The 16,423-nt window shown below is 50.8% G+C and overlaps 1 protein-coding gene across 1 annotated transcript in view; it reads right to left on the reverse strand.

The window, feature by feature from the left end:
- CACNA1E (calcium voltage-gated channel subunit alpha1 E) overlaps nucleotides 1–16,423 on the reverse strand; it is a 263,833-nt gene that overhangs the window by 116,635 nt on the left and 130,775 nt on the right. The window contains exon 8 of the mRNA XM_075067895.1: nucleotides 5,180–5,283. Within this exon, the coding sequence (XP_074923996.1) occupies nucleotides 5,180–5,283 (104 nt within the window). The remainder of the gene's footprint in view (nucleotides 1–5,179; nucleotides 5,284–16,423) is intronic.

The following is a 16,423-nucleotide window of genomic DNA, read 5'->3' on the forward strand; positions in this document are numbered from 1 at the left end:
TTAGGGAGGGATTGTCTTGCTGAAATTGTTCTCTTCTTGCTCATCTCATGCTCTAAGCCTCTGACAGTATTTCAGGGCAAGCTGGTGCATCCATAGTTCATCACCATGGAGACAAGAAGCTCTGCTTCTCTTCAATCCCCAGCTAATGGGTTTCATTAAACTCTCATATCCTCGGAGAGAAGTAAAACGGTTACAACGTTGCTGTCCACACGCACAGGACCATGCACTCACAGGTCAGCCATACCCTGCGCTCAGAGCCACACTCTGCACTCCCACACAAAACATCCATACCCTGCACTCACAGAGCTCAGCCATAGCCTGCACTCACACACAGCTCAGCCACACCCAGCACTCACACCCACAGTCTTCACTCACATACAGCACATGTACACCTCACCCTCACACTCAGCTCAGCCACACCCTGCACCCACAGCCACACCCTGCACACCCACACAACACATCCACACCTAACCCTAACACTCAGCTCAGCCACACCCTGCACCCACAGCCACACCCTGCACACCCACACAACACATCCACACCTAACCCTCACACTCAGCTCAGCCACACCCTGCACCCGCAGCCATACCCTGCACCCACACACAACACATCCACACCTCGCATTCACACTAAGCTCAGCCACATCCTGCACCCACAGCCACACCCTGTACACTCACACAACACATCCACACCTTGCCCTCACACTCAGCTCAGCCAAACCCTGCACCCGCAGCCACACACAACACATCCACACCTTGCATTCACACTAACCTCAGCCATAGCCTGCACTCACAGCCATACTCTGCACTCACTCACAGCACATCCACACCTCACATTCAGCTCAGCCACACACACAGTCACAGCCTGCACTCACACAGAGCTCAGCCACACGCTGCACTCAGAGTCATGCCCTGCACTCACATACTGCACAGGCACAGCCTGCTCTCCCAGCCACACCCAAAACTCCTAGCCACATCCTCCACTCACACACAACTCAGTCACCCCTGCACTCCCACACACAAAGAGCAAACACACATAGCTACATCCTATACTCACCTCACTCTCTCACACGCAGGCAATGGCTTCACTTGGATCTGGGGGTGTGATTCCCAGCTCACACTAGGTCCCATCAAGCTAGCATGCTGAAGATAGAAATGTACCGACGGTAGCCCAGACAGTAGCAAGAGGTAACATGGACTAGCCACCTAGGGTGCCCCCTCAGCATGGCTAGTCTGAGCTGCTGCTCATCCCTGCCCAAGCTGCACTGCTCTGTTTAGCATGCTAGCTCTAGGAGAGCTAGCACGAGTATGTCTATTTAGGAATCACACCCCTAGCTCTAACTGTAGACACAGTCGCACACATGTCATAGCCACGCCCATGCCCTACATCCTGATCCACAAGCTCCATAGCTAACCAGCCAGTAGCACACACCCCTATGCCCCACCTACCAGCACTGTCTCTGTGTACCCACACCCTACACCTCAAACAGCCCCCCACCTGATATCCAAACTATATATCACACACTCGCTCCCCTCCCGTCAGCTCCCCTCAGGAACACAACGATCCAGACCATTTTCCCTGACAGCTTTTGGCATCAAATGGCAGGCTACATTAAAATATGAACTTCACATCGAGAGAGCAGCCAGTCTTTTCTGCCCTCGTTGCTCTGCCCCACAGCGAGATGGCTCAGCTGCTCAGCCAGAACCACCCAAGTAAAAGCCTGCAAGAGAAGGAAACACTGCAGTTCAGCCTCTTGCTGCCCCTGCTCCACACTCTGCTGCCAACACCACTTCCCAGTTCAGGATTTATCTGCATACCAGTTGTCCCCGGCTGCTGCAGCTTCACAGGCTCCTCCAGAAGCTCATGAGGCATCTGTCACTACAGCGCTCTGAACTCTCCAGCCAAAGCAGATCCCATTCCTGGCTTTAAAAGAGATCCCAGCACTGTGGGCTGACTCAGACTAGCCCTTGAAAGACCCCCTAGACTGTGTTTTCCATTCATATTGTGCTGACTGTCCCTGTCTAGGTGGGGCTGAGGAGCCAGACAAGAATAGAGAGAGCAAAGTTCGTGTGTAGTGCTAGTAGTGACGGAACTATAAGTGCTCTGGCTGGCTACTTGGAGCAACTGTCCTCCATGATGATCCTGTGGTACCAAGACAGCATTCCATCTCAGTGACTCAGCATATCGTCACCCCCAAACACAAAGCAGCATGTGGCACTGCATCAATCAGAACAGCGAGACACGAGTGACAATGCAGGTCCAGACACCCCAAGTGGAGAACAGGGGAGTTGAACCCCAAAGAATAAGAAGCTGAGTCAACAGGTTGGAGCTAATAGTAATGTGGGTTATAAAAATGTAATGAGTAAGGTCTTTTATTAAAGCTTGTATCTGAACTTAATGATCATTATGAGATAAGTGGTTATGAATTCATGTATATATAGAGAACTGAGCTCATAAACTTCAGCTCCACCTCACAGCAGGGCAGTGAGCAATCAGAGAAGGTGAGGTACCCTCCAAATCAGGTATTTACACAAAACCAGACAAGTAATGAATAATGATCCATTGAACAATTTAGGAAAAGACAATGCTGAGCCACTGAAGTTAGTGGAAAGACATCAAGATACCTGAGGATTTCCCCACTTTGAATATCTATAATGACTGAAAAAAATAAAACCTGCAAATCTCTTAAATATGGATGGGGTTGAAAGTGAAAGGCATTCAGAACTTGAGGGACAGCCTGTAGGCGGGAAGTTATCCAAGAAAGGCTGGTGGGTACGCTGGGAAATTGTTCAGTGGTAATAGATAACTTGTATTAGCGAAGAGATTTTATCTAATACAGAAGTGTAAAGTTTGAGGTTACATCTTTTATGTTTCTTTTCTGAGTAAACGGTATGTGTTTGCTCTCCCCTACTATTTCAGCTCTGAATTTGTGGTTTTTCTAGTAAATAAACCTTGTGTTTATTTTTATCCCAAGCAAGTCTCAGCGTGCAAACTGTGTGGAGTGTGGGAGCCAAAGCAACTGATAACTGGGGTGGCTGGTTTCACACCTTTGTGGGTGGGGGGGAGCGAACCAGAGGGGAAAGGTCTGAGTGTCTGGTAGTTAAGAACTTGGGGAGGACAGATCTGGGGAGACTTGGCACTGAAATGGCCATTGGGGTCACCCCACCAGGAGTAACTGGGCTGATGGAAGCTAGGATGAAACCTTGTGCTTGTGGGCAGGCTGCTGGTGTTAGCGCTTTCAGCCGTGGCAGCACAGCATTAAGATGCCCCAAGGTTACAGGGCAGGTGGTGACAGAACCCCTTCCTGGTCTGGGTGAGCCTCCAACCACCACAATGAGGCAGTAGCAGCTGGCTGTATGGCACCAGAGAGGGAGCCCGTTACACTGTATCTCTTGCTTAGCATAGCTTGGGAGATTCAGGAAGGCTGGAAATGGGCTGAGTTTTCACATCATACCAGAGGCTGGAATGAGTAACAGAGTCCAGCAGCCCACCTGCTATGCAAATGATTGACTGCATGACCAGCCTCTGGCACCCTCCTCCCCCGGGGAGGCTGCTGAGATGTGTAGAACTGGTGTGCTGAGGATTAGTAGGGAAGGTGGTGTGGAGGGCAGAAGTCTGTGTCATGCACTAAGCCCAGTAGAGAGAATGTCCAGAAGGGCGAGACAAAGCCAACTCTAAACCTAGTGTTTTCTTCTTTGGAAAAGTAAACGTCTGGTGAGACTGGGGCCATGTCAAGGGACCTGTGCATGATCAATAACTTCAAGTGGCATTCGAAGCTCCAGAGACACTTATACCATAATACAAAACATCCTGCTCAGACCAAAAGAGGACTGGCCAGCAGCAGCAGCGGTGCAATCACTTTGATGAGTTGGGAGGGACCAGGAGGCGTGAGATACATTAGTCTTGCTGATACAGCTGCATTGGGGCCGGGGGCAGGGGAAGGATCCTTACTCGACTAGTGGCTGCACTTCTGAGCAGGCAGCCATGGAGGGAACAAGGAAGCGATGAATGAGTTCACAGCTATTCATAGATTCCAAGGCCAGAAGGGACCATTGTGATCATCTAGCCTGACCTCCTGTACAGCGCAGGCAGTAGAGCTTCGCAACATAATTCCTGGAGTTTATCCTTCAGAAAAATATCCCATTGTGATTGAATGGTTGTCACTGATGGAGAATTCACCGTGACCCTGGGAAAATTGTTCCAGTAGTTAATTCCTCTCACTGTTAAAAATGTACACCTTATTTCCAGGCTGCATTTGTCTAGCTTCTACTTGCAGCCATTGGATTGTGTTAGACCTTTCTCTCCTCGATTAAAGAGCCCGGTATGAAATATTTGTTCCTTATGCAGGTACTTAGAGACTGTCATTAAGTTATCCCTTAACGTTCGGATAGCTCAGTGGTTTGAGCATTGGCCTGCTAAACCCAGAGTTGTGAGCTCAATCCTTGAGGGGGCCATTTAGGGATCTGGGGCAAAAATCTGTCTGGGAATTGGTTCCCCGTTGGACTAGATGACCTCCTGAGGTCCCTTCCAACCCTGATATTCTATGATTCTCTTTGCTAAGTTAAGTACACTGAGTTTCTTGAGTCTATCTACCCCAGCTTCTCCTGTTAACACATCCCAGAACCACTTGAGCCCTTCTGGCAGCAGCGCCGCACTGGGAGCTCATGTTCAGCGGATTATTTACCGCAACCCCCAAATCTTTTTCAGGGTCTTTGCTTCCCAGGAGAGAGACCTGCATCCCCTACTATGGCCTGCATACTTCGTATCTAGATGTCTACATTTACATTTAGACACGTTAAAAAAACACATTCTTTACTTGTGGCAATTTACTGAGTGATCCAGATCATTCTGTCCTCTTCATTATCTACCAATCCCTCAGTTTTTGTGTCATCTGCAAACTTGATCAGTGATGATTTTATGTTTTCTTCCAGGTCAATGATACAAATGTTAAGTAGCTTATGGACAAAAACAGATCCCTTTGGGACCCCACTAGAAACACTACTGCAGACCAAGCCTTCCCCGGGAGGAGTCACTGAAGAGAAACCTGAAGGAGGACTGAGCATGAGGAAGCTCCCAAATACCCCAGTGCTAACCCAAGAGCAACCAGTGATTGGGTCAGGACCCAGCAGGGTTAACAGGGGCTAATGGACCCAAAGGAAGGGGAAAGCAGCTTGCTTACCCGGAAAGCACTCCCAGGACAAGGTTAAGAACAAAGAAGGAGCCGATGATGATGAGGGGGATGAAGTACAGCCAGTTCCAGGTGGCTCCTAAGGCATCATTGGTCTGAAAGGGAAAAAAATCAACAACGTTACACTGTGTTCCACCTCTGTGTGACCATGAAGAGCTCCAGTTACTTCATCCCCCAGGGTCTATAACCAGGGCACTGGGGATTCCATAGCCATGGAGCCTTCTGCAGAATCCTGCATGTTGCCCAAGTGCCACAGAACTGACTATGCTACCCTCCCACCCCATGTAATTCATTGAAGTTGCCATTTGGTACCCAGCACTGGATGGGAGCCTATCATAAGCATCTTCCCAAATCTGGACCTTAGCGTCCAAAAATCTGGGTGCCTAGCATAAACCCCTCTAAGCTCAATTTACCAGCTTAGATCTGATCTCGCTGCCACCATCCAAAATTTCCAGGGTTTTGGCCCCCTCTGGTCTCCCCAAAACCTTCCCTGGAGGGACCCCAAGACTCAGAAACCCTGAGCCTACAACAAAGGGAAATAACCCACTTCCCTTCCCTCTCTCTCTCCCACCCAGACTTTCCTCTCTGGGCTAACCTGGGAGTATTGATGCAATCTCTTTACATCACAATACCAAGAAGCATATCTCCTCTATTCCACAAAGAGACAAACCCCAAATACAAGGAAACAGAAGAGATTCTATCTCTCCTCCCCCTTAGCTTCTTCCCGCCCTGGGACACTAGGAGAGTTAAACACAGAGCGTAGTGTTTCCCCTCCCCCCTGTCTTTCCTTTCTCCTTAACCAGAGAAAAACTCAAACAGGTTTTAAAAAGAAAGCTTTATATAAAAAAGAAAGAAAAAAGACAAAAACATATTCTCTGTAACAAGATGACAATACAGGGCTATTGCTTATAAGAAAAATATGAATAAACAGTCTGAGTCAAAAAGATATCCAATTTGAAACATTCCAGCAAGTTACACACATGTAAATACACCCAAAACAACATAAAAGCCTATATTGTTTTTCTACCTGTACTTACAAGTTGGAAACAGAAGATTAGAAGATAGAAAGAACCTTCTCATAGCTGAGAGACAGACAAAAGACTCAGATCCCAAAAATTCCCTCCCTGACTTTGAAAAATCCAGTTTCCTGATTGGTCCTCTGGTCAGGTGTTTGGTTCCCTTTGTTAACCCTTTACAGGTAAAAGAAACATTAACCCTTAGCTATTTATTTATGACAGAGCCTTTGCCCCCTGCCTCCACCCAGCCTGTGCTGTCCTGTACTGTCTTTGTCAGGTGCAGTTCACCAGCACAGGCCCCCTGGTACGGCACTTTAAAGGGCAGAGCAGGAGCCAGAGAGGGAGAAACTGGCTTGGCATCTTCCTGTCCTGAGCCAAGAGCACATCCAGACCTGCCCTGAACCAACCAGGAGGAGCCACTTGTACACCTTGGAGAGGTGTTGTCTGGAGCTCTCATCATTAGGCTGGATTAGGCTGAGGAGCCGTGCCATGCTCAGACAGCTCTGCTCCCCGCTCTGCCCTGATGGATATGGGCAGGGGACTGGGGAGCCGGGGTATCTGCAGAGCGGCACCACAGCAGGCCTGAGAAGAAGAACTGAGGCGTCGGAGGGAAGCTGCTCTAAACTGGCTCAGCTACCCTTGTTTCCCCAGGGAATATGCAGCAGTCACCTGCAGTGGGAGTGAGGGGCTGGGTTCAGAGCTGGGCCAGGTGGTGGCAAGGTTGAGAAGGGAACTGGAGCTGTGAGCATTAGAATTGGCCTTCATGGAAAGCACTGAGCACCCAGCACAGAACAAGTTACGTGGTACTGAGCTGCTGCTGGCTTATGGACAGTCAATGCTTCAAGCTCTGCATGCTGAGTCGCACCAGCCTGGAGGGAAAGAGAGCAGTCAGTGCCTGCTCTGACACTGCACACAGCGGCATAAAGCCAGAATCCCAACTCTAGCGGAGGAAGAGTCTTTATCCCAAATCTTTACACAAACATCAGGAGCTGGGCATTTGGGGGGTTGCACGCAAACTCTTCCAGAGTCTCGGTTCCTCTGCTTCTGCTCCAGTGCTTCTCCCCAAGCCGCTCCCTCTAGCCATGTCCAAAGGGAAGGGAGGGGAGCTAAACTGACTCATTAGCTGGCCTGGCTCCTGGCAGCAGGCTGTCTGCTGAGCTGGGCTGGGCTGCAAAGGGGACGGATACTGCAGGCCATGGGCTGGAGGCTGTGCCAGAGAATTTAGGGGGCCTCACCCCACAATACCTGGGGCCTTGGCTATAGCACTGCTTTACTGAAGAACAAGTCAAATAACAAACAAATGAATATTGCTTATGTCTGTGTCTCCTGGAACAGAACTAATGCGGCTGGAAGCCCACGCCAGACATGGGCCACTGGCTGGGGTGGAGAGAATGGCACCAAATTAGCTGCAGGAGGTCAGACTAGATGATCATGATGGTCCCTTCTGGTCTGAAAGTCTATGAGCCTATGAGCTGGAGTATGGCCACAGACACTACCGGTCCTACCAAGCAACGTTTCATCTTGATCCAAATAAAGCATGGAGAATCGTACCCTGAGACAGAGTGTCTCAGCAGGCCACACCTTGGCATACTAGGGAAGGCAGCTGCCATCTGCTCCATTATAAGCAAACCAGGGGAGGTTCTCAGTCTCCTTACACCAGGGGTTCTCAGACTTTTGTACTGGTGATCCCTTTCACATAGCAGGCCTCTGAGTGCAACCCCCCTTATACATTAAAAACATTTTTTATATATTTAACACCATTATAAATGCTGGATGCAAAGTGGGGTTTGGGGTGGACGCTGACAGCTCGCAACTCCCCATGTAATAACCTCATGACCCCCTGAGGGGTCTCAACCCCCAGTTTGAGAACCCCTGCCTTACACATTGCAAATGCTGCCCTCCGAGGGGCAGAATGGGCACAGTCCCAGCCCAAGTCTTCCCCTAAAATGGGTCATCCCATACACACGAACCAGGAATCCCTCTTCTCTTCCCCACCTCTCTGGCAGTTCTGTGCTGTCTGCTCTAGAGTGGCAAGAAAGCAGCAGTCTCAATTTGGCTTGGAACTTCTAGCGTTCCTCCGACACGGCCTTCCTCCTCTGGACTGGATCATGGAGTCAGGACTTGTGCCAAAGGAGGGAACGGGCACAGACACACTACTCCTCTCCTCATTATCCCAAAAGGAATTGACTGATGACAAGAACCATCTGAGAGGAGGGAGAAAGGTGGCAGTTTGACTCATTTATTGCTCTTCTGGATGTGCAGCTGATAATGCTGGCTCAGGCCAGGCATGGAGCAGACAAGTGCCGTGTAAACTTCACCCACACAGCTCTGCCAGCCTGACCCACAGAGCAGCCTCTGCTTCTCCAGTCCTGGCCCTGTCACACTGTTCTGCTGGAGCCCCTCAAGGCTGACTTGCAGCATATCCTTGCTATTCCAGGGCCAGCCCCTCAAAACTGCTGTATAAATACATCTCCATCGTGACCTTCAGGACCCTCTGCTCTTCCAACCCTGCTGTTTCTGATAACATATCTCAATCACCACCCCATTACTTCAGAGCTGACAATGGTGCCAGTGCACTCAGTGAGCTGAGGAAGTGGGTGAATACCTAAGACCACGGTCAGCCAGCTCATTTCACACACTGAGAGTCTAGATTGGGAAGCCGTTTCCCCACTCCATCACCTAGAACCCCTCAGAAGGCCTCCCCCAACTGAAAAGCAGCAGAGACTCTGACAGCTGCCAGCGTCTGCCTGAGCCAGTCACCTCAGGGGATCTCAGAGAGTCCTTCCCTGACCCACACGACAGTAGCACGCTCTCGGTGCTCCTCGCTCAGTAAAGACAGGGATTCACAGTGCCAAACCCAGGCTGAAATGTTGTGCCTCTCCCCTTTCCTCCTTCACCAGTCCCAGAGTGCCATTTCCAAGCTGGGTTAAAAACTCTTCCTTCCCACAGAGCCTGGATTCTAGCTATACACCGTCATAGGCAGTGCCAAGCCTTGGCACCTGGCCCTTTGTCACCTCCCCTCCGGTCCGCCACAGCTGACCAGACTTGGGGACACAGACACTGTTCGTCCTCGCATCATGACCTGACCGGTGGGTGGATGCAGGGCCGTCCTTAGACATAGGCAGACTAGGCAGCCGCCTAGGGCACCACTAGGTCTGGCGGCACCGCTCTGCCGGGAGCCCGCACAGACGGGAAGCAGTGGAGCATGTAAGAGCAGGGCTGCTGGGTCCTAGAGAGCCGAATGCAGTACAGTCTGAGGGAGGGGACTGGCTGCTGGGGTCTCTGGGAAGGGGTGGGGGAAGGAACTCACCTGTAAGCGTGACTCTTTCCCCTGGTGTGAGGTGAGTCAGGCTTGGTGGCTCTGGCAGTATCCTTTGTTGTCCTCCATAACATCCGTTCTTCTCCCCCCTGCCCCCCGGAGCACCCCACCTTTCTTCCTCCCCCCACGGAGCACCCCTCTCTCCCCCCTCCTCTCCCTGGCTGCCTACTGAGGAATGAAAGTGAAAGTAACTCACTTCCTTGGCAGGCAGCCAGGATTGGAATGGTCGCACAGGACTGGGCTGGGGATAGCCAGATAGCATGTGCAAAAAATCAGGACAGGGGAGAGAAAGATAGAAAAGCCGATGTGGTGCATTTAGATGTCATTAAACAATTTGTTGCAAATGCTTGCTACAAACTGAATTCATTTCAATTTAAAAAAAAAAAAAACAGTAAGAGGGGCCGGTTCATCAGAGAACAAAAATGTTGTGACTTTACTATAGGCCATGTTAGCAATACCAGCCTACACAATGTAAATATGCTCACCTTTCATGTATCAGGAGAGGTTCAAACGTTAACGCTAAACTCTTATAATTGTGAAATCATGAACTCGCTAAAGCATATTAAGATTAAGTTAATATTCTAAGTGATGATCCTCTGCCGCCACTATTCCTGGGTCAGCGGTATGGGACGCTGGTCCACGTGATGGGCAGGGCTCAGGTGGCAGCTCACTATTACTGTTACCGCAGGCGCCAGCCCTGCCAGAGCATGGTTAGGCCGTCCCTTGTGATGCAGGCTTGTGCAGCCCAATCGGCCACCTGGGCTGGCTACAGCCATCATGAAGGCTGGGGTTGGTTGTTAGGCAACTCCGCGTGATGCAATGCAGCTGAGCCAACTGCCAGTCCATAGCTCTCACCTGGGGTCAGGGTTCTAACCACGTCCGATACTGTCTTAATGCCCGGGGTCCTTGGACGCATTAGTGAAACTTGTTGGCAAACACTGTAGTTGCAACCCCAGGGTTTCGAACTTCATTTTGGGAACACTGGTACAGAGCAGTGGTCAGCATCTAGGGACACTGCCAAAGGGGGCATGCAAGCTAGATTTTAGATGTTTCTGCGGTCGTGCTCCTTGCAGCAGGTCACCGCGTCATCGCAAACGTGCTGGCTGGGGACCCCAAGACCAGGCGGGCAGCAGCTAAGCGGCGTTGCTGAGACCCGGTGAGACTCAACATTGTCGGCTGGGGTTACCGTCCTCAGTTGACAGGTTGAGGGAAAAATTCAACAAAATAGGAAAAAAAGGCGATATGAAAGTGCAAAGAAACTTAGGATTCAGAGCAAGTGAGTTCTGATTAAATGACCGTGACTGTACGCTCAGATGATGGACATTGTACAGTTATTTACCACAACTTGTGAATATAATACTCTGATGTTAGCGCTCGATCATATCTATCTGAAATTTTGTAAACATAAGCATCAGATAAAGAGTTTCCTCAAACTAAAGCTATTAAAAGCTATTCCACGCTAAATGATCAGGAAGCTGACTGGTCTTGCTATTCTTGAATCAACAAGAATATTGTCTTTGTCGACATCAATTATGACTGTGCAGCAAAGAGCCAGAAAGATTGCTTTAATTAAAACAAATCTTGTTTACAATACTTCATATAAATTCCAATAAAGGGACAACTATAAAAATTATATTATTTGATCATTCTGTCATATCAGAAACCTATGGCACACGTGCCAAAGGTGGCATGCCAGCTGATTTTTGATGCTCTGGGGTTTCTGGCTGCTGCACTGCCCCATTGCCAGCCGGTGCCCCAGTCGGCAGCCGGCCCCACTCAGCACCCGCTGCTGGCCTGGGGAGCCCCAAGGAACCCCAGGCTGGCAGCAGGCTAAGCAGGCCGGTGGCTGAGACCCGGCTGAGCCACTCAACCCACTGTCGGCCTGGGGTTCCATTCACTCAGCTGGCAGCAGGCTGAGCGGGACTAAATTCAACGAAAGAGAAAAACAAGAGCAACTAATGACAAAGTGCAGAACCTAGAGAGCCTCCTGAAGCACAGTGATGATAGTTTTTGATTTAAAATGGACTTGAACTGTACGAAGAATTGAGTACACACTGTCATCAGTGTTGCCACATGCAAAATCAATGATGGACATTGTACAGTTTATTCATACCAGCAAACTTGTTGATATATATATATATATCCTAATGTGTACATTGCCACTCGTATTCTACTGACAATTTCTGTAACAGTAGCATCAGGAGAACAGAGTTTCTCAAAACTAAAGCTCATTAAAAACTATCTCCGCTCTACAATGAGTCAGGAACACTTGACTGGTCTTGCTATTCTTGCAATCAACAAGACATCACTTTGTCTTTGTCATACGATGACATTATTACTGATTTTGCAGCCAAAAAGCCAGAAAGATTGCTTTTAATTAAAAACAAATCCTTGTTTCAATACCTCTTCATATAAATTTCCAATAAAATGGTGACAAATTAAAAAATTATATTATTTGCATCATTCTGTCAAATCAGATTTTTTCTATAGTGCTACTTCTTTAGTGCTAGTTCATCAGCATTACAGTGTGCTTAATTAAGTTAAACTGGTTTTAATAACATGCATGTGGCAACTTTTCCAATACTGTAAGCTTATGTTTGTGTTGCTCAGAGCAAGTCGGGCACAGGGGCACCAGTTTAATAATTCCGCCTAGGGCACCATAAATTCTAAGGACGGCCCTGGGTGGATGGGGACACATTTCCTTCTCTCTCCCTGCTATAATCACACCTACCATTGTAATGGCCTCCCACGAGTGACCTGCCAGTGGATGGGTGGGAGGTCAGGTTTCACATTACAATTAAGGAAGAGATAAGCCCAGAGCAAAATACCAAATCCAGACACCCTTGGATTCTGGGGAAGTTTCCATCTCATCCAAACACGGCAGCTGGACCCATCCTTCTCTCTGAGGAGGTAAGGCCTGAGGCCATGCACAGAGCAGAATGGGTAAGGTTTTTGTCTTTTCACATTCCTGCCTGACCTCATTTGGGGCTCCCTTGTGTTTCAGCCACACCATGCTAAACAATACAAAATGCACAGTGTTTACATCTGTGAGGCATGACTTGGGTGCAGAAGGAAGAATTATATGCAATGAAGTTGGCATCTCAGCTAGAGTTTGCCAACCTTTGTCCTTCCAGTTCAGAGTTATTCCAAGCACACGTCTAGTCTGACTGTGTCATTGTAAATAGCATATCAACCGTGTTGCATCACGGCCTCACTGGCGAGACTCAGAGGAACAGACAGAGAAGATGCCAGTGCCCAGGAGAGCACTAACAACAGGGCCAAACCTTATCAGCTTAAAAAGCTTCTAGCGAACATCGCTCCATGACATCTGAATACAATTATTCACTGAGCCTTTTAATAAAGCAGTGCCCCCTCTCCACCTCCCTGCCACTTCTCAGTTCCCATTTGTCCTCTTGTCAAGTCATCTGTGCATGACGCCAGCCTGAGCAGTGATGCGGCAGAACGTGACCGTCTGGGGGAGGTGACATCAATCTTGTTGGAATGAACGATTCTTTTTTTCCTAACGCTAATTAAGCCCTCATCTTCATCTGAGTCATCAGCAGTGCATCTCCAGATCGGCCAGTGTAGGGACCACTGTGAGTCTCTTCAAAAAGAAAAGTAAAAGTAATCTCCAAAGACTGGAAGAGCGGGCAATAAATAAATAAATAAATAAAGTTGCAAAGCAGGGGGAACCCTCTTAACAGGAGATGAGAGATTGCTGGCTAAAACTCCTGAGCTGTGGCATTGCTTTCTCTCTTTCTGTGCCCCCCAGCCCTGCCTCCCAAAGGCTTTTAATGAAAGTGACTCCAATGCACTAAATGCTCCTGGAAAGACTGAATCAAGGCTTCGAAGCAGCTCCTGCCGTCAGCCCAGAACAGACTGTGACACTGACTGTTGAGAGGTAGTAAAGAAGGGCCAGATGGGACTACATCCACCGTCCAGGAGCCCTCCCGCTCGCGAACATGGGCCTAATACTCCAGTGCCCTGCACGCGACAGCCATTTCTCCAGTGCTAAGTGGGTGGAAAACATGCCTGAATCAGAAGGAGGCTTCTCTCCAAGCCAGCTGCCCGGCCTTCTCCTGCCACGGAGGCAGGCAGCCAGGGCCGGCTTTAGGCCTATTCCACCAATTCCCCCGAATCAGGCCCCACACCCAGTGAGAATCCCTTCCCTGGCTAGAGGTGCCTTTTTAATTTTTACTCACCTGGCGGCACTCTGGGTCTTTGGCGACGGGTCCTTCTCTCGCTCCAGGTCTTCAGCAGCGGGTCCTTCAGTGCCACCAAAGACCTGGAGTGAGTGAAGGACCCACCGCCGACGTGGCGCCGAAGACTCAGAGTGCCGCCCGGTGAGTACAAGCCCCATAAGTGTGGGGTTTTTTTGGTTTTTTTTTTTTTTTTTTTTAAGTCATCCCTGCCGGGCCCCATCTAAACTGTCTGAATTGGGCCCCGCACTTCCTAAAGCTGGCCCTGCAGGCAGCCCATTCCCTGATCCCTCCCAAGACAGCGCCACTGTACATCGCTGCCTGTCTCTCTGCCCTAAGACCTGCCTGCTGATGCTCCCAGGCTTTGTGTCACTCTCTTGTTGTCTCTGCCTCGCTTTCCTCACCTGCAGACTCTAATTACTGAGAGTGACAAACGAGAGGGGGATCATGACAGACGGTGAAAGCAGCGTGGGGGCGGTGGTGCACCTGTGCCGGGAAAATGGTCTCAATTACCAGCAATTTCATCCGTGACGCAGTGGCAATGTTTTCTTTGACGAACCTGCCCAGCTGGGGGTGGTGCCACCTCCTCTTGAAGTAAACAGTCACACATGGCAATTATCACATTAACCTCCGGAGGGGAGCACGGGAGAGACGGGCGGATGGATGAGGAGGCGGTGGTGGAGGGGGGATTAGAACCCGTGTCTCTCCATGCTTTCCAGGCAGTGCAAAGAGGGGCGTCTCCTGCCTTTCCCAAGTCCTTTGGGGAAGATGCAAAATGAAAGCCCTGAGCCAGGTAGCTGCCTCCTAACTGGAGTTTGCTGAGGAGGGCTCTGAGTTATTACTGAGAATTCTTTCCCAGGTGTCTGGCTGGGTGGTTCTTGCTCACATGCTCAGGGTCTAACTGATTGCCAGATTTGGAGTTGGGAAGGAATTTTCCCCTAAGTCAGATTGGCAGAGACCCTAGGGGATTTTGCTTTCCTCTGCCGCACGGGGCACAGATCACTTGCAGGTTTGAATTAATGAAAATGGTGGATTCTCTGGAATTTGAAGCATTTAAATCAAGATTTGAGGACTTCAGTAACTCAGCCAGAGAATAGGGGCCTGTGACAGGAGTGAGTGGGTGAGGTTCTGTGGCCTGCAATGTACAGGAGGTCTGACTAGATCAGGAGTCTCAAAAACGTGGCCCATAGGCCCGCATGCGATCCGCGAGGATATTTTCTGTGGTCCGTGAGGTCCTTGCAGCCCCCCCCCCCCCCCTTCCAGCGTTTCCGGCTCTGACCCGACAGCCACGCGGTTCCCTGTTCCCCGGCCAAGGCGAGGATGCTGGGGGAGTGCCTGAAGCAACAGCAAACATACAACCGTGTCCTGCTCCTCCATGTTCCAGGCCACTTCCTGGAGGGGCGCAGGGCAGGGCGGGCAGGCAGGGAGCCTGCCCACCCCAGGCACGCCAGGCCAGGCCTGCCCCCCAAAACCCCTCTTTGCCAGTCGAGCCACAGCCCTCCTGAACCCCAATGCACTGCCCTGAGCCCCCTGCTGCACCCTGACCCCCTGCCGAGCCCCCTGCTGCACCCCGCACCCATCCTCCACCCCAACTACCTTCCCTGAGCCGCCTGCCGCACTCCTCCTGCACCCTGATCCCCTGCGCTGACCTCCTGCTGCACGCCTCATCCCTCCTGTACCCACACTCCAACCCAATGCCCCGAGCCCCCTGCTGCATCCCTCCCACACCCCGACCCCCTGCCCTGAGCTCCTGCCGCACCCCTCATCCCTCCTGCACCCCACACCCCACCCACTGCCCCAAGCCCCCTTCCGCACCCCAATCCCCTGCCCTGCCCTCCTGCCAAATCCCTCATCCCTCCTGTACCCCACACCCCAACTCCCTGCCCTGAGCCCCTGCCACACCCCTCCCGCACCCCGATCCCCTGCCCCGACCTCCTGCCGCACCCCTCATCCCTCCTGCACCCCATGCCCCAACTCCCTGCCCTGAGCCCCTGCCACACCCCACACCCCTCCTGCACCCCCGGGGGCAGGGAGGGGACGGAGTTGGGGCAGGGATTTCGGAGAAGGGGTTGGAATAGGGGCAGGGAAGAGGTGAGAAGAGGCAGGGCAGGGGCGGAGCTTCTGGAAGGGGTGGAGTGGGGGCGGGGCCAAGGGGGGTTGGGAGGAGGTGTCAGTAATGTGGCCCTCAGGCCAATGTACTAGTCCTCATGTGGCCCCTCATGGTCATTTGAGTCTGAGACCTCTGGACTAGATGGTTCTTCTTTGAGCAGGGGGTTGGACTAGATGACCTCCTGAGGACCCTTCCAACCCTGATGTTCTATGATTCTATGATCATGATGGTCCCTTCTGGCCTTGACATTCATGAGTCTATAACGGGAGGCAGTATCTGGGGGTAGACACAGGCGTTGGGTGGGGGCTCCAGGAACCACAATGTCTGATAGAAGCAAACCTCTGGGAAGTCAGGAGTCTGGGGTGTGCTGAGTGTGAGAATGGTTGGATCCCTACCCATGCCTCCTCATCTGGGCCCACTCAGCCACTCCCAGCCCCAGCTAGAACCAGGAAAGGTAACGGTGCACAGGAATGAATCACAACAAGGGGCAGAGTCGATCAAAATTTATCAAAGCTTGAAAGCACAGAGGTCCTGTCTGAGACTGGGGGGACAACTGTTTCACTCATCCCTAATATTGACATTGCCTTTTGC

Source organism: Chelonoidis abingdonii, chromosome 7, assembly GCF_003597395.2.
Source record: "Chelonoidis abingdonii isolate Lonesome George chromosome 7, CheloAbing_2.0, whole genome shotgun sequence".
Classification (NCBI taxonomy): domain Eukaryota; kingdom Metazoa; phylum Chordata; order Testudines; family Testudinidae; genus Chelonoidis; species Chelonoidis abingdonii.